Source organism: Zalophus californianus, chromosome 13, assembly GCF_009762305.2.
Source record: "Zalophus californianus isolate mZalCal1 chromosome 13, mZalCal1.pri.v2, whole genome shotgun sequence".
Classification (NCBI taxonomy): Eukaryota; Metazoa; Chordata; class Mammalia; order Carnivora; family Otariidae; genus Zalophus; species Zalophus californianus.
Genome location: NC_045607.1, coordinates 76,621,467 through 76,639,911, shown reverse-complemented (window position 1 = coordinate 76,639,911; position 18,445 = coordinate 76,621,467). Strand labels below are relative to the sequence as shown.

General features: G+C 37.1%; 2 protein-coding genes across 2 annotated transcripts in view; both read left to right on the top strand.

Moving 5' to 3' along the window:
* The window catches only part of VPS13A (vacuolar protein sorting 13 homolog A), a 270,154-nt gene that overhangs the window by 71,155 nt on the left and 180,554 nt on the right, over nt 1-18,445 (top strand).
* On the top strand, nt 1,579-6,387 carry LOC113934784 (NADH dehydrogenase [ubiquinone] 1 alpha subcomplex subunit 1-like). Its single transcript, XM_035723711.1, has 3 exons — nt 1,579-1,598; nt 5,230-5,233; nt 6,187-6,387. The coding sequence occupies exons 1-3, from the start codon at nt 1,579-1,581 to the stop codon at nt 6,385-6,387; spliced, it is 225 nt and encodes a 74-aa protein (XP_035579604.1).

The window sequence follows — 18,445 nt, the reverse complement described above, 5'->3', positions numbered from 1 at the left end:
TATTTTTTCTTTCAGTATTTTACCTAATTGAACAGTAAAACCATATGGACTTGGAGATTTCTTTGTGGAAGATTTTAAATTAAAGATTCCATTTTTAAAAATATTTTAAATATATATTAATATCATATATTAAATATATATTTATATAGGATCACATAAAGGTGATCTGTAGGATTTTATTTTATTTTTTAAAGATTTTATTTGACAGAGAGACAGCAAGAGAGGGAACACAAGCAGGGGGAGTGGGAGAGGGAGAAGCAGGCTTCCCACCGAGCAGGGAGCCCGATGTGGGGCTCGATCCCAGGACCCTGGGATCATGACCTGAGCTGAAGGCAGATGCTTAATGACTGAGCCAACCAGGCACCCCAGATCTGTAGGATTTTAATGCCTTCCAATTTCTTGATACTTGCTTTCTGGCTCAGTATATGGTAATTTAAAAAAATGTTTTATGTATGTTTTCCTGTACGTATTTTTAGGTCATATTTATTACATACTTCAAATCTTCTGTATCCTTATTGGATTTTTTCTTCTGTCACCATATTCCAGTAGTTCTTCAGAGAAATAAATGAAAAATAATGTCACTGTGAATGTGCATTTGTCTATTTCTTTTAGATCTGTTATTTTTTAAATAAATTTGCTGTCAGTAGGTACATGCATAATAAAAATTTTTTCTCCAATAAACCAGATCTTTTCTTTTTATGAAGTTGACTGTATTTTTAGTAATGTTTTAATTTTTTTCCCAATATTTTTATTCATTTATTTTTTCTGGTAATAGTATGGATATTATAGTTTTTTCTTGGTTCGAATTTGCTTTTTTTTTTTTATTCTTTTACCCTTTACTTTTAGATGTGTCATAACAACATGTGGGATATTTTTCAGTCTATATTTGCACACTTTTTTTCTTTTTTTAGATAAATTGTAGCATTACTTTGTTTCCCTCCACCCCCTCACTATACCATTTGAAACTTAAATGTTCTTTTTTAACTCTAGTAATCACAACACATGTTTTTCTCAAGATAGAAATTTAGTAAAAATTTTTACCCTCAGTCAGTACAAGGACTTGAGAGCAGTTGAACTCCCATTTACCATCCTCATCATTTATGTGCTATTGTTATTTCTTTCTTTTGCCTTTTTTTTTATTCAAGTATAGTTGGTTTACAATGTTAGTGGTAGGTAAACAACATGATTAGCCAATTCTACATATTACACTGTTTTTTTGTTTTTTGTCTTTAGAGGGAGAGAGAACTTGTGCATGTGCTGCAGCTGGGTGGGGGAGGGGCAAAGGGAGAGGAAGAGAGGGAATTTTTTTTTCGCAAGTTTCTTTTTCTAAAACTTTTTTAAAAAAGATTTTATTTATTTATTTGACAGAGACACAGCGAGAGAGGGAACACAAGCAGGGGGAGTGGGAGAGGGAGAAGCAGGCTTTCCGCCAAGCAGGGAGCCCAATGCAGGGCTCGATCCCAGGACCCTGGGATCATGACCTGAGCTGAAGGCAGACGCTTAACTGACTGAGCCACCAGGCACCCCAAGATTGTCTTATCTTTTCTGTCCTGTAGTTTCAGTGTAATATATCCAGCTATGGACCATTCTGAGGATGGGTAGGTTGAATGAATCTTAGAAAATTCATCTCAATTTTTACCCATTAACTCTTCATACACTTCTCTTAAATCTTTTCTTCTGGAACTCTGGATTAATGTATTTTAGCCTTCCTTACTCTACCTTTTATTCTTCTATATTCTGTTTTCTTTCCTTTTTTTTTTCTTCCTCTGTTACATGCTAGGTAATTTCTTTTATCTTCTGAATTACTGAGATCCTCTTAAACTGTGTCTAATATGCTATTAAATCTTTCGGTTAAAATTTAGTGATTATATTTTTCATTTTCAGAATTGTTTTGTTATAAATTAAAATCTCCTTTGTTCTTTATAGTTCTTTAAACTTGTCTTTATTTCTTCAGACAGTGTAAGTGTAGTTATTTTATATTCTTTCTCACCAGATAATTCTCTATTCAGATAGTACCATTAGACTTCTTTGTTTTTCTTCCTCCTTTATTTTGTTCTGGCTGATTCTTATTCATGGTAACCTTTGTTTTTATATACTTAGGGATTTTTGATTGTGTGCTATTCATTTTTCTTGGAAAATTATTTGGGAAAATTCTCTGGAGTCTAGGTTAAGTGGACTTTCATTCCAGTAAGAATTTTATTTTCTTCTCCCAGTTGTATTGGGTATGTTGGTGGACAGTACTTGAGATGTTTTGAAATGCCAAGGAGATGTTGCGTTGTGTACTCACATGAGGACTCTATTGTGGTTTCAATCAGAGGGGGTACTACCCCCTTTTCCCAGTTTTTCTCAGAGCCTTTCTTTCCATTCCTTGTGAGTAGATTTTAGAGAGAGGAATGTTTAACTTCTGCATTACTCTTGTCTTGAGTGTGTGTCTTTTGAGATTCTAGATTTGTGAGAAGAGCCCTTGCTGGACTCCTCACCTTTGGCTTCTGTTCCCTGTGCTCTGTGAGGCTATGAAAAGGAATTAAGTTTACCAAGTGCAAACAATGATCTCAGGATAACATTTTTCTGGGCCTTATTTAAATCTGTTAGCTTACTCCTTCAGTTTGATGTTTGAGTTGATAAATCCTTAGTCTCTTGCCTCCTTATTGTTTCTTAGTAAGTTTTTTGTTGCTTTTTTATTTTATATCCAACATTTTTGGTTGCTTTTAGTGGAAGAATAGGTCTTGCTACTTACTCATATTACCAGGATTTGGAAATTTAGTTAAATGTTTTAGTTTAAGTACAAGACTTTATCTTTGTTAAAATTCATCTTGTTAGATTGACTCACTTTTCATTTTTTTGTGTTTGAGTCTTTGAAGCCTTGGATAAAGGGTATCATTTTCTGGTTAAAACCATTTAATTATCAGTTGACTTCTCAGGGGTCCTTATAACCTTCTTCGTTTCATGGACAGCTTTGACAGTTGGAAGCCCTGGAATCTCTTATTAAAATTAGGATTTTAAGTATATAGACTGCATAGAATTACAAAGAATAAATTCAATAGAACATAGTTTCAGAATATTTTTTAAGAATCTCAAATTTGTGTTAGTAGTAATGTACCTGCTTTTCTTTCTTTATGGATTAAAATAAAAGGAATTAACGAGGTCAAAAAACTACCGTAAATTTGAAGGTATGAATGAAACTTCAAGATACGTTCAATTATGTTAAGGAATATAAATGATACACAAGTAACAAAGTTTGTTGCCTACATTTATAATAGCAGGAAATACTGTCAGCCGTAGTTAATGAAAATAAAAATGTAACTTTTTTCCCATCCAGGTTCATGAAGTCTCTGAATTGCATTTGTGGCTGCATGATTAATTGTGCCTGATACAGTTCATATTTTCAAATTTTCTCTCAAGAAGTAAAGGCAGGGGCACCTGGGTGTCTCAGTTAAGCATCTGACTTTTGGTTTCGACTCAGGTCATGATCTCAGGGTCGTGAGATCCAGCCCTGTGCCAGGGTCTGCACTGGTCATGGAGTCTGCTTGAGATTTTATCTTTCTTTCTCTCTTTGCCCCTTTTCCCCTGCTTGCATGCTTGCTCTCTGTCAATTAAAAAAAAAATTATTAAAAAAAGTAAAGGCAGACCTTAAGTACATTGCTCAATTATTGGTATATTGCATCTGTAATAATTCCTCAATTTATTAGTTATCTGTTTAGTAAAGAGGAAGAAATTTAGTTAACATAGAATGCCTGTTTTATGAAATTTATCATCTTCTAATGATCAATGCTTTTCTTTCTACTTATACCTTAATTTATGTGTTTAAAATTTTCTCACAATCCTGGGATGCCTGGGTGGCTCAGTCGTTTAAGCATCTGCCTTCGGCTCAGGTCATGATCTCAGGGTCCTGGGATTGAGTCCCGCCTCAGGCTCTCTTCTCAATGGGGAGCCTGCTTCTCCCTCTCCTTCTCCCTCTGCCTGCCGCTCCCCCTACTTGTTCTCTCTCTCTCAAGTAAATAAAATCTTCAAGAAAATTTTTTTTTTCTCTCACAATCCACATTCACTTGACCAGTTAATAAAAAATACTAACTTATCTTTTTCTTTCTAAAGAAATCTGGGCATTTGTCCATTTCAGTCTTCTAAGACCTCTGTAGTTGTCAGTGATTTCTAGGGAAGTGTTAATGTTGATCAAGTAATATCACCAGGTGAGGTATCTGGGATGTGGTATGACTGTATCAAGTGTTCCCTTAAGTAAAAGTCTCACAAGTTAGAGTTTTAAGTTCTCTTACCATGCCCTAGTTTTCCAGGTTGAATGTAATCTTTCAGAGTAGATGGATTAAAAAAACAGAAACAGAACTATTCTGTTTTTCAATCATTTCTTATGTTATTCAAAGAAAGCTGGTTTTTGCTTCCATAATAATGCTTATTTCTGCTCTGACTGTAACTAAAGCCTCCCTTTAAAGCAGTGTTCTTGTCCCCCCACCCAAAAATATACCGGGCATTTAATCTTACTGACATTTCTGTAATTTCATAAAAGCTTTATATTTGTTTCTGGTTATGTCTTCCTATTGTCAGTGTCTCCTTAAAACTTGAGATTATTGCAGATACTGCTTTTTAGCTACTTTTGATTTTTTAATTCTTGGCTGAAATTCTCACTGGAGAGATTTCCAATTTTAATGTCAGTGTTAGTTTTAGAACTCCATTTTTGTTAAGTCTGGATTACATCTCTAGTTGAACTCAGAATTTGTTCAATTCTGGCCGTCACAAAATCTAACATGAAATTGTCATTTTTCTCCTGCCATTCCATTGTGTTTACTTTATATTTGTTGGTAAAAATGAGATGTGCTAATATGATTCTCCTGTTTCTTCTCTCCCGTAAGAGAAAATTTTTTAGTCAAGTTAATAAAAACACCACTTCATGTTTTGAGGAGACCTTCAAGTAATGTCTAACTAGTTTAAGGATCATACTGTTGGGCTGCATTACCTCTCAGTTTTATAATTGCATTTTTTTTTTAAAGATTTTATTTATTTCAGAGAGAGAGAGAATGAGAGATAGAGAGCACGAGAGGGAAGAGGGTCAGAGGGAGAAGCAGACACCCTGCTGAGCAGGAAGCCCGATGTGGGACTCGATCCCGGGACTCCAGGATCATGACCTGAGCCGAAGGCAGTCGCTTAACCAACTGAGCCACCCAGGCGCCCCGATATAATTGCATTTTGAATACATTATTCATTTCTCCTTTTTCATAGGCAGGTGTGCATTATGTTCTTCATATACATATATGTGTCTTCTTGGGTTTTTAATCATTTTCCCTATTATTTTCTCCATCTGAATATGTTCTGCATTGGATTGCAGATAATTGTCTTAATTCTAGAAACTGTAGGGTTTGCATTTATCCCTCTGTTAAAATGTCAGTTTCGATTTATAGTCCAAATTCTGTGTATTGATACGTTACATACTCAGTAGGTTTCATAAGATTAGGCCTCTCCTGATTGATTATTCCTAATTTACAGAGACCATTACTTGTTATTGTTAAATATAAATGCATTGTATTGGAAACCCACCCTGTTCCTTCAGATTTGTAGACTTTTTTCCCTCTGAGATTTGTTTTCCTAAGTTTTTATTTTTTTACTTAAAAAAGAATTACCAGAGGAGCCTGGGTGGCTCAGTTGGTTAAGAATTGGACTCGATTCCTGCTCAGGTCATGATCTCAGGGTCCTCCACCTTGTGCTGTCTCTGTCTCTCTGTCTCTGTCTCTCTATGTCTCTATCTCTCTCTCAAATCTTAAAAAAAAAAAAAAAAAATTACCAAAATAGAAAATATCCACTATATAAACTTCAGATGTTAAATATTTTATTTTTTTACATTTTTTAATTTAAATTCAATTAATTAACATATAATGTATTATTGGTTTCAGAGGTAGAGGTCAGTGATTCATCAGGCTTAATACGCAGTGCTCATTACATCACGTGCCCTCCTTAATGTCTGTCACCCATCCCCCCACCTCCTCCCCTCCAGGAACCTTCAGTTTGTTTCTTATGATTAAGTCTCTTATGATTTGTCTCCCTCTCTGGTTTCATCTTGTTTTATTTTTTACTCTCTTCCCCTATGATCCTCTGTTTTGTTTCTTTCCACTTATCACCTTTACCCGGCTGGGAAGGCAGCAGGGGTTTGCCTCTGGCAACCGCGCTGCGATGTGATTCGAGATCCTGCCCGGGATTAGCGTTATCTCCATGTGCTTGGTGATCCCCGGCATAGCCATGGCGCATATCCACAGGTTCAGTAACGGGGGCAAGGAAAAGGTTGCCTATTATTCATATCAGTGGAGTTTGATGCAAAGAGTTAGGCGGTTCTCTGGAGTTAATCATTACTATGTGTCAAAGGGTTCTCCAGTTGGAGAATATTGATTAAGGAAGTATTTTCCTGATTGATGAAATATAACTCAATCATACTCATCTACCCCTTTGAGAAGGTTATGCAGTGTATTAATGTAGTGCATAATAAAAACAACAAAAAAGTAAAAAAATTCCACTTATCAGTGAGATCATATGATAATTCTCTTTCTCTGATTGACTTATTTTGTTTAGCATAACACCCTCTAGTTCCATCCATGTCATTTCATTTGTTAACATTTCATTTTTTTTTGATGGCTTATGTTAACATTTCATTTTTTTTTGATGGCTGAGTAGTGTTCCATTGTACATATAAACCACATCTTCTTTATCCATTCATCTATTGATGAAACATCTGGGTTCTTTCCATAGTTTAGCTATTGTGGACATTGCTGCTATAAACATTAGGGTGCAGATGCCCCTTTGGATCACTACATTTGTATCTTTGGGGTAAATACCCACTGCAGTTGTGGGTCGTAGGTTCGCTCTATTTTCCACTTTCTGAGGAACCTCTGTAATGTTTTCCAGAGTGGCTGCACCAGCTTGCATTTCCACCAACACTGTAGGAGGATTCCCCTTTATCTTAATCCTTGCCAACATCTGTCATTTCCTGACTTGTTAATTTTAGCCATTCTGACTGGTGTAAGGTGGTATCTCGTTGTGGTCTTGATTTGTATTTCCCTGGTGCCAAGCAATGTTGAGCATTTTTTCATGTGTCTTTTGGCCATTTTTATGTCTTCTTTGGAGAGATGTCTGTTCATGTCTTCTGCCCATTTCTTGATTGGATTATTTGTTCTTTGGGTGTTGAGTTTGATAAGTTCTTTATAGATTTTGGATACTAGCCCTTTATCTGATATGTCGTTTGCAAATATCTTCTCCCATTCTCTTGGTTGTCTTTTGGTTTTATCGACTGTTTCCTTTGCTGTGCAAAAGCTTTTTATCTTGATGAAGTACCAGTAGTTCAGTTTTGTCTTTGTTTCCCTTGCTTTGGAGACATGTCTAGCAAGAAGTTGCTGTGGCTGAGGTCACAGGTTGCTGCCTTTGTTCTCCTCTAGTATTTTGATGGATTACTATCTCATGTTTAGGTCTTTTATCCATTTTGAGTCTGTTTTTGTGTATGGTGTAAGGGAATGGTCCAGTTTCATTATTCTGCATATTGCTGTCCAGTTTTCCCAACACCATTTGTTGAAGAGACTGTCTTTTTTCCATTGGATATTCTTTCCTGTTTTGTTAAAGATTAGTTGACCATAGAATTGAGGGCCCATTTCTGGGTTCTCTGTCCTGTTCCCTTGATCTACGTGTCTGTTTTTGTGCCAGTACCATACCGTCTTGATGATGACAGCTTTATAATAGAGCTTGAGGTCTGGAATTGTAGAAGCCACCAGTTTTGGTTTTCTTTTTCAACATTCCTCTGGCTATTCAGGGTCTTTGCTGGTTCCATTCAAGTTTTAGAATTATTTGTTCCAGCTCTGTGAAAAAAGATGATGGTATTTTAATAGGGATTGCATTGTATGTATAGATTGCTCTAAGTAGCATAGACTTCTAACAATATTTGTTCTTCCAATCCATGAGCATGGAATGTTTTTCCATTTTGTTGGGTCTTCCCTAATTTCTTTCATGAGTGTTCTATAGTTTTCTGAGGACAGATCCTTTGCCTCTTTGGTTATGTTTATTCCTAGGTATCTTATGATTTTGGATGCAATTGTAAATGGGATTGACTCCTTAATTTCTTTTTCTTCTGTCTCATTGTGTGTAGAAATGCGGCTAATTTTTGTGCATTAATTTTATATCCTGCCACTTTGCTGAATTCCTGTATGAGTTCCAGCAATTTTGGGTTTTCCACATAAGTATCATGTCATCTGCAAACAGTGAGAATTTGACTTCTTTGCAGATTTGGATGCCTTTTATTTCTTTTTGTTGTCTGACTGCTGAGGCTAGGAATTCTAGTACTACGTTGAACAGCAGTGGTAATAGTGGACATCCCTGCTGTGTTCTTGACCTTATGGGAAAAGCTCCCAGTTTTTCCCCATTGAGAATATTCACTGTGGGCTTTTCATATATGGCTTTTATGATACTGAGGTATGTTCTTGCTATCCCTACACTATGAAGAGTTTTAATCAAGAAAGGATGCTCTACTTTGTTAAATGCTTTTTATGCATCTATTGAAAGGATCATATGATTCTTGTCTTTTCTTAATGTAGTGTATCCCATTGAACCATCCTTGCAGCCCAGGAGTAAATTCCATTTGGTCTTGGTGAATAATCCTTTTAATATACTACTATTGGATCCTCTTGGCTAGTATTTTGGTGAGAATTTTGGCATCCATGTTCATCAGGGATATTGGTCTGTAATTCTCCTTTTCAGTGGCATCTTTATCTGCTTTTGGGATCAAGGTAGTGCTGGCCTCATAGAACAAGTTTAGAAGTTTTCCTTCTATTTCTTTTTTTGTTTTGTTTTGTTTTTAATTTTATTATGTTAGTCACCATACAGTACATCATTAGTTTTTGATGTAGTGATCCACGATTCATTGTTTTCATATAACACCCAGTACTCCATGCAGTACGTGCCCTCTTTAATACCCATCACCAGGCTAACCCAGCCCACACAGCCCCCCAAACCCTCAGTTTGTTTCTCAGAGTCCGTAGTGTCTCATGGTTCATCTCTCCCTCTGATTTCCCTCCCTTCCTTCTCCTAGTGTCCTCCATGCTGTTCCTTATGTTCCACAAATAAGTGAAACCATATGATAATTGACTTTCTCTGCTTGACTTATTTCACTTAGCATAATCTCCTCCAGTCCCATCCATGTTGATGTAGAAGTTGGGTATTCATCCTTTCTGATGGCTGAGTAATATTCCATTGTATATATGGACCCCATCTTTATCCATTCATCTGTTGAAGGGCATCTGGGCTCTTTCCACAGATTGGCTATTGCAGACATTGCTGCTATGAACATTGGGGTGCATATGGCCCTTCTTTTCACTACATCTGTGTTTTTGGGGTAAGTACCCAGGAGTGCAATTGCTGGGTCATAGGGTAGCTCTATTTTTAATTATTTGAGGCACCTCCACACTGTTTTCCAAAGTGGCTGTACCAACTTGCATTCCCACCAACAGCGTAAGCGGGTTCCCCTTTCTCCACAACCTCTCCAACATTTGTTGTTTCTTGGCTTGTCAATTTTTGCCATCCTGACTGGTGTAAGGTGGTATCTCACTGTGGTTTTGATTTGAATTTCCCTGATGGCTAATGACGATGAACATTTTTTCATGTGTCTGTTAGCCATTTGTATGTCTTCTTTGGTGTTCATGTCTTCTGCCCATTTTTTGAATTGATTATTTGTTTTTTGGGTGTTGAGTTTGAGAAGTTCTTTATAGATCTTGGATACCAGCCCTTTATCTGTAGTGTCCTTTGCAAATATCTTCTCCCATTCTGTGGGTTGCCTCTTTGTTTTGTTGACTGTTTCCTTTGCTGTGCAGAAGCTTTTTATCTTGATGAAGTCCCAAAAGTTCATTTTTGCTTTTGTTTCACTAGCCTTTGGAGATGTTTCTTGAAAGAAGTTGCTATGGCTGATGTCAAAGAGGTTACTGCCTGTGTACTCCTCCTAGGATTTTGATGGATTCCTGCCTCACATTGAGGTCTTTCATCCATTTTGAGTTTATCTTTGTGTAGGGTGTGAGAGAGAATGGTCGAGTTTCATTCTTCTTCATGTGGCTGTCCAATTTTCCCAGCACCGTTTATTGAAGAGACTGTCTTTTTTCCATTGCATATTTTTTCCTACTTTGTCGAAGATTATTTGACCGTAGAGTTGAGGGTCCATATCTGGGCTCTCTGTTGTGTTCCGTTGGTCTGTATGTCTGTTTTTGTGCCCGTACCATGCTGTCTTGGTGATCACTGCTTTGTAATATAGCTTGAAATCGGGCAACGTGATGCCCCCAGCTTTGTTTTTCAGCATTTCCTTGGCGATTCGGGGTCTTTTCTGATTCCGTACAAATTTTAGATTGTTTGTTCCAGCACTTCGAAAAATGTCATTGGAATTTTGATCGGGATGGCATTGAAGGTATAGATTGCTCTGGGTAGCATAGACATATTAACAATGTTTAGTCTTTTCCATCTTTTTGTGTCTTCAATTTCTTTCATAGAGTGTTATGTATTTCCTGGAGTATCGATCCTTTACCTCTTTGGTTAGGTTTATTCCGAGGTATCTTACGGTTTTTGGTGCTATTGTAAATGGAATCGTTTCTCTAATTTCTCTTTCTACAGTTGCATTGTTAGTGTATAAGAAAGCAACTGATTTCTGTGCATTGATTATGTATCCTGCCACATTACTGAATTGCTGTGTGAGTTCTAGTAATTTGGGGATGGAGACTTTTGGGTTTTCCACACAAAGTATCGTGTCATCTGTGAAGAGAGAGCATTTGACTTCTTTGCCAATTTGAATACCTTTTATTTCTTTTTGTTGTCTGAATGCTCTTGCTAGGACTTGTAGTATTATGTTGAACAATAGTGGTGAGAGTGGGCATCCTTGTCGTGTTCCTGATTAAGGGAAAGGCTCTCATCTTTTCCCTATTGATGATGATATTTACTGTGGGTTTTTCATAGTTGGATTTTATTAAATTGAGGAATGTTCCCTCTATTCCTATACTCTGAAGAGTTTTAATTAGGAAAGGATGCTGAATTTTGTCAAATGCTTTTTGTGCATCAGTAGAGAGGACCATATGGTTTTTCTCTCTCTTCTTATTAATGTGTTCTATCACATCGATTGATTTATGAATTTTGAACCACCCTTGCATCCCGGGGATAAATCCCACTTGATCATGGTGGATGATCCTTTTAATGTATTGTTGGATCCTATTAACTAGGATTTTGTTGAGGATTTTGGAATCCATATTCATCAGGGATATCGGTCTGAAATTCTCCTTTTTGATGTGGTCTTTGTCTGGTTTGGGGATTAAGGTAATGCTGGCCTCATAGAATGAGTCTGGAAGCTTTCCTTCTCTTTCTGTTTTTTGAAACGGCTTCAGTAGAATAGGTATTATTTCTTCTTTGAATGTTTGGTAGAATTCCCCAGGGAATCCATCAGGTCCTGGACTCTTGTTTTTTGGGAGATGTTTGATCACTGCTTCAATCTCATTACTGGTTATTGGCCTATTCAGGTTGTCAATTTCTTCCTGTTTCAGTCTTGGCAGTTTATAGGTTTCCAGGAAGGCTTCCATTTCATCCATATTGCTCAGTTTATTGGCATATAGTTGTTAATAATTTCTAATAATTCTTTCTATTTCCTTGGTGTTAGTCATGATCTCTCCTCTTTAATTAATAATTTTATTAATTTGGGTCCTTTCTCTTTTCTTTTGGATTAGTCTGGCCAGTGGTTTATCAATCTTATTCTTTCAAAGAACCAGCTTCTAGGTTCGTTGATCTGATCTCCTCGTTTCTGGTTTCTAATTTATTGATACCTGCTCTAATCTTAATTATCTCTCTTCTAATGCATGGCTTAGGCATCGTTTGTTGCTTTTCTCTAGTTCATTAAGGTGTAGAGTTGGTGAATTCGTGATTTTTCTTTTTTTTTGAGTAAGGCTTGGATGCCTATGTATTTCCCCCTTAGGATTGCCTTTGCAGTATCCCATAGGTTTTGGACCGATGTGTTTTCATTCTTATTGGTTTCCATGAATTGTTTAAGTTCTTCCTTGTTTTCCTGGTTGACCCTAACGTCCTTGAGCAGAGTGGTCTTTAGCTTCCAAGTGTTTGAATTTCTGCCAAATTTTTTCTTGTGATTGAGTTCCAGTTTTAAAGCATTGTGATCTGAGAATATGCAGGGAATAATCTAAATCTTTTGGTATCAGTTGAGACCTGATTTGTGACCCAGTATGTGGTCTATTCTGGAGAAAGTTCCATGTGCGCTTGAGAGGAATGAGTATTCTGTTGTTTTAGGGTGGAATGTCTGTATATATCTATAAGGTCCATCTGGTCCAGGGTGTCATTCAAAGCTCTTGTTTCTTTGTTGATTTTCTGCTTAGATGATCTGTCTCTTGCTGAGAGTGGAGTATTGAGGTTTCCTACAATTAACGTATTGTTATCAATATGACTATTTTGGTTAACAGTTGGTTTTTGTAGATGGCTCCTCCCATGTTGGAGGCATATATATTTACCATTGTTAGATCTTCTTGCTGGATAGACCCTTTGAGAATGATATAGTATCCTTTTGTGTCTCTAACTACAGTCTTTAGTTTTAAATCTAATTTGTCTAAGATAAGAATTGCTACCCCAGCTTTCTTTTGAGGTCTGCCGGCATGGAAGATGGATCTCCATCCCTTCACTTTCAGTCTGGATGTATCTTTAGGCTCAAAATGAGTCTCTTGTAGACAGCATATGGATGGGTCCTTTTTTATCCAGTCTGCAACCCTGTGACATATTATGGGAGCATTTAGGCCGTTCACGTTGAGAGTGATTATCGAAAGATATGCATTTATTGTTATCATGTTGCCTGTGAAGACCTTGTTTTTATAGATTGTCCCTGTAAATTTCTGTTGTATATCACTCTTGGGGTCTTTCTCCTTTTATAGAACCCCCCTTAATATTTTTTGCAGGGCCTGCTTAGTGGTCACACATTATTTCAGTTTCTGCCAGTGTTGGAAGCTCTGCATCTCTCCATCCATTCTAAATGACAGCCTTGCCAGATAAAGTATTCTTGGCTGCATGTTATTCTTGTTTAGTACCCTGAATATGTCTTCCCAGGCCTTTCTGGCTTGCCAGGTCTTTGTGGATAGGTCTGACTTTATTCTGATGTTCCTCCCTCTGTACGTAAGGAATGTCTTCCCCCTAACTGCCCTTAAGATGGTTTCCTTGGTTCTAAGATTTGTGAGTTTTACTATTACATGCCGGGGTGTTGGTCTGTTTTCTTTGATCTTAGGTGGTGTCCTCTCTGCCTCTAGGATACGAATGTTTGTTTCATTCCCCAGATTAGGAAAGTTCTCAGCTACAATTTGATTAAATATATTTTCTAGTCCTCTCTCTCTCCACCCTCTCAGGGATTCCAATAATTCTGACATTGGAACATTTCATAGTGTCACTTATTTCTCTGATTCTGTTTTCATGGATTTTGAGTTGTTTTTCTCTGGCCGCCTCTTTTCCCTTTTTATCTATTAAATGGTCTTCCAGGTCACTAATTCGTTCTTCTGCATTGCTTAACTTAGCTGTTAGATTATCTAGGTTAGATTGGATCTCATTGATAGCATTTTTAAGTTTACCAATTCAACTTTCATTTCTGCCCTTAGAGATCTATGTTGCCTTGAATTGATTTCTCCATTCTTGCTGTTGTCTTCACAATTGCTAGCCTGAATTCCATCTCTGACATCTTGGTTAGATCTTCCATTTCTTTTTTTGAAACAGCTTCAGAAGAATAGGTATCAATTCTTTAAATGTTTGGTAGAATTCCTTTGGGAAGCCATGCAGCCCCAGGCTCTTGTTTGTTGGGAGACTTTGATTACTGCTTCAATTTCCTTGCTGATTATGGGTCTGTTCAGATTTTCTATTTCTTCCTAAATCAGTTTTGGTAGTTTATAGGTCTCTAGGAATGCATGTTTTTCTTCCAGATTGCCTCATTTGTTGGCATATAGTTGCTTATAATATGTTCTTATAATTATTTGTATTTCTTAGGTGTTGGTTGTGATCTCCCCTCTTTCAATCATGATGTTATTTGTTTGAGTCCTTTCTCTTTGAGAAGTCTGGCCAGGGGTTTATCAATCTTACTGTTTCTTTCAGAGAACCAGCTCCTAGTTTCGTTGATCTGTTCTACTGTTCTTTGGTTTCTATTTCATTGATTTCTCCTCTAATCTTTATTAATTCTCTTCTCCTGCTGGGTTTAGGCTTTCTTTACTGTTCTTTCTCCAGCTCCTTTAGGCGTAGGGTTAGGCTGTGTATTTGAGACCTTTCTAGTTTCTTGAGAAAGGCTTGTATTCCTATATACTTCCCTCTTAGGATCGCTTTTGCTGCATCCCAGAGGTTTTGATCATTTGTGTTTTCAGTTTCATTTGTTCTCATGAAGTTTTAAAATTCTTTAATTTCCCGGTTGACCCATTCGTTCTTTAGTAGGATGTTCTTTAGCCTCCATGTATTTAAGTTTTTTTCAAATTTCCTCTTGTGATTGAGTTCAGGTTTCAAACTATTGTGGTCTGAAAATATGCAGCGAATGATCGTAGTCTTTTGGTACCAGTTGAGACCGATTTGTGAACCAGTGTGTGATCTTATGTGGAGAGTGTTCCATGTGCACTTGAGAAGAATGTGTATTCTTTTGCTTTAGAATGGAATGTCCTGAATATATCTCTGAAGTCCATCTGGTCCAGTGTGTCATTCAAAGCCTTTGTTTCCTTGTTGATTTTCTGCTTAGATGATCTGTCCATTGCCGTGAGTGGGGTGTTAATGTCCCCTACTAAAATTGTATTATTATCAATATGTTTCTTTACTTATGTTATTAATTGGCTTCTATAATTGGCTGCTCCTATGTTAGAGTCATAAACATTTACAACATTTATTAGATCTTATTGTATAGACCCTTTAATTATGATGTAGTTTATCTCTTATTGCAGTCTTTGGTTTAAAATCTAATTTATTTGGTATAAGGATTGTCATTCCAGCTTTCTTTTGATGTCCATTAGTGTGATAAATGGTTTTCCATCCCCTCACTTTTAATCTGAAGTGTCTTTGAGTCTAAAATGAGTCTCTTGCAGACATATCAATGGGTCTTGCTTTTTTATCCAATCTGATACCCTGTCTTTTGATTGGGGCATTTAGCCCATTGACATTCAGGGTAACTATTGAAAGATGTGAATTTAGTGCCATTGTATTACCTGTAAAGTGACTTTCTGTATATTGTCTCTGTTCCTTTCTGGTTTGTGTTACTTTTTGGCTCTCTCTTCGCTGAAAGGATCCCTTTTAATATTTCTTGTAGGGCTGTTTTGGTGATCACAAATTCTTTTAGTTGGTTTGTCCTGAAAGCTTTTTATCACTTCTTCTATCTTGAATGATAGCCTAGCTGGATAAAGTATTCTTGGCTGCATATTTTTCTCATTTAACACCCTGAATATATCATGCCAGTCCTTTCTGGCCTGCCAGGTCTCTGTGGATAGGTCTCCTGCGATTTTATGTTTGTAAACTTGTAGGTTATAGATCTCTTGTCTGCAGCTGCTTTCAGCATTTTCTCTTTGTCTCTTAGATTTGCAAATTTCATTATTATATGTCAGGGTGTTGACCTATTTTTTTGATTTTTGAGGGAGCTTCTCTGTGCCACCTGGACTGGGATTCATATTTCTTTCTCCAGATTAGGTATGTTCTCTGGTATAATTTCCTCCAATATATCTACTACCCTGCTCTCTCTTTCCTCTTCTGAGATGCCAATTATTCTAATATTGTTTCACTTTATGGTATCACTTATCTCTCAGATATTCCCCTTGTGGTCCAGTAATTGTTTAACTCTTTTTGTCAGCTTCTTTGTTCTCTATCATTTGGTCTTCTAGATCACTAATTCTGTCTTCTGCCTCATTTATCCTAGCATTTAGAATCTGCATATTTTTATTGCATCTCATTAATAGCCTTTTTGATTTCAGCTTAATTAGATTTTAGTTCTTTTATTTCTCCAGAAGGGGATTCTCCAGTGTCTTCTATGCTTTTTTTCAAGTCCAGCTAGTGTTTTTATAATTGTTATTCTGGACTCTAGTTCTGACATCTTTCTTTATGTCCATACTGATTAGCTCCCTGGCAGTCATTACTGCCTTTTGTTCTCTTTTTTGAATTGAGCTTTTCCCATCTTGTCATTCTGTCCAGAGAAGAATAGATGAACAAGAGAACAAAATACTAAAATGGCAACAGTGATCTCAGAGAAATATATACTAATCAAATGGAAAGAGAGCTGAAACCAGAAGAAAGAAAGGAAGGAAAAAAGAATATAATCAGACAGGTTTGCAAAATAGAGCAATACACTGGATCCTGTGTGCATTTTGGTCTGTTTGTTAGAAAACTAGATCTCAAAATTGTAAAGAAAGACAAACTTAAATAGGTACAAAAATAAAATTGAATAGAACGAAAGGATAGAATGTAACTGTGAAAATGAAAATTAAAAGGTAAGCAGAAACGAGAAAAAATATCATCAACAAAAAAAGAAGGGATATAAACAGGTGAATGGAACAGAGCAATACACTATATCCTGAGTGTATTTTGGTTAGTTTGTTATAAGAAAGTACATCTCAAAATTGTAAAGAAAAACTTATATATACATATATATATGTATATATCAAAATAAAATTAAATAGATTGAAAGGATAAATTGTAAACTGTAAAAATGAAAAGTAAAAAAGACTTCTAACAAAACGAAACAATACCAAAAAGAAACAATAAAAAAAAAATATGATCAGACAAGTGAATAGAACAGAGCTATACACTAGATTTGGAGTGTATTTTGCTCTGTTAGAAGTCACTGCATCCCAAAAGTGTAAGGAAGAAAAATACATATACACAAAATAAAATTAAATACAAAGAAGGGATAAAATGTAACTAAAAATGAAAATTGAAAAAGATTTTTTTAAGATTTATTTATCAGAGTGTGTGCAGGCACACGCAGAAGCAGGAGGAGAGGCAGGCAGAGGGAGAAGCAGGCTCCATGCCAAGCAAGCAGCCCCATGTGGGACTTGATCCCAGGTTCCTGGGATCATGACCTGAGCCAAAGCCAGATGCCCAACTGACTGAGCTACCCAGGCGTCTCTTTTATAAAAAGATTTTTTAAAAAGTTGATAAAAGAAGAAATTTGTTGAAAAAGGAAAGAGAAAAAAATTAAAAAAAAATTAGAACTGAAAGACTAAAGAATCATGGGGAAAAAAGCCATGAGTTCTGTGTTCTGTATTCTCCTAGCTCTGGAGTTGTGCAGTTCTCATCTCTCTCTACCCTTGTGGATCTTCTGGGGTAGGGGCCTGTTGCTTTGATTCTCCAGTGTATTTTCCCCAGGTGGAATTGCACTGCCCTTGCCAGGGGGCCAGGCTAAGTAATCTGCTCTGGGTTGCTATATGTGGCTTATGTTCCCTGAAGGCTTTCCTCACAGCTTTAGAGGATGAGACTGAAAACATGAGTTTGGGGCCCCACTCTTCACTGACCCCTCAGAGAAAAGCAGTCACTCACTCCTGTCTCCCTGGTCTCCGGCTGCATTCCATGCTCACCCAGCTTGTGACCAAATATTTTTGTCACAGGTACTCCACCCCGTTTTGAGTCTCCAAACTCTACAGACTCCTGCAGCACTCTCCCACACTGATCCTCTTGGTGGAGGAAGGGGGTTCTCCCCGGTTCTGCCGTTTGTTGTGCCCCTGCTTGGACAGCAGTAGCCTGACAGTGCCATGGTTCGGTTTATGGCATCCCTGGCAGCTCTGATGCCTGGGAGCTCTGCCGCACTCAGGCACCCCCGGTCTTCCTGTGACCCTGAGGGTCCTGAGACCACCCTGTCCTACCTAGGATTCCGCTTCTGCTTCACTGCCTGAGCCAGCTTACGGAGGCTCCCCCACTCCTTGGTTTATCTCCCCACATATTGCCTCGGATTCACTTCTCCACACTTCCTGCCTTGCAGAAAGTGGTCGATTTTCTATTTGTAGAGTTGCAGCTATTCTTTTCTTAGATCTCCAGTTAGAGATCTCCAGTTCATAATAATCTGATAGCTATCTAGTTGAATTCCTGGGACCAGATGAAACTAAGGTCTCTTAGTCTTCCGCCATCTTGGACTCCTCCCCAGATGTTAAATATTTTAAGAAGTGGAAGTCTTTAGTATTTTCCTTCTAAAGTTAACAGACCGATCTATTTGAAGTCTGTTCTTCTACCTCCTGTTTTCTTCTGTGCACAAATAATATTAGTTATTAGAAGAATACAATGTTAATATTTTGAAAAAGTGGGGTGCTGCTGTTTTTAATTTAATTTAAAAAATTCAATAATACATTTTTAATATTTTTCCAGAAAGCTAAAATGTACCAATTTGGGAAGAGACTCATCTCTTACATAGCTTTATCTTTTTTGGTTCTTTTCTTCATTTAGTCTTTCCTTCCATCTTTTC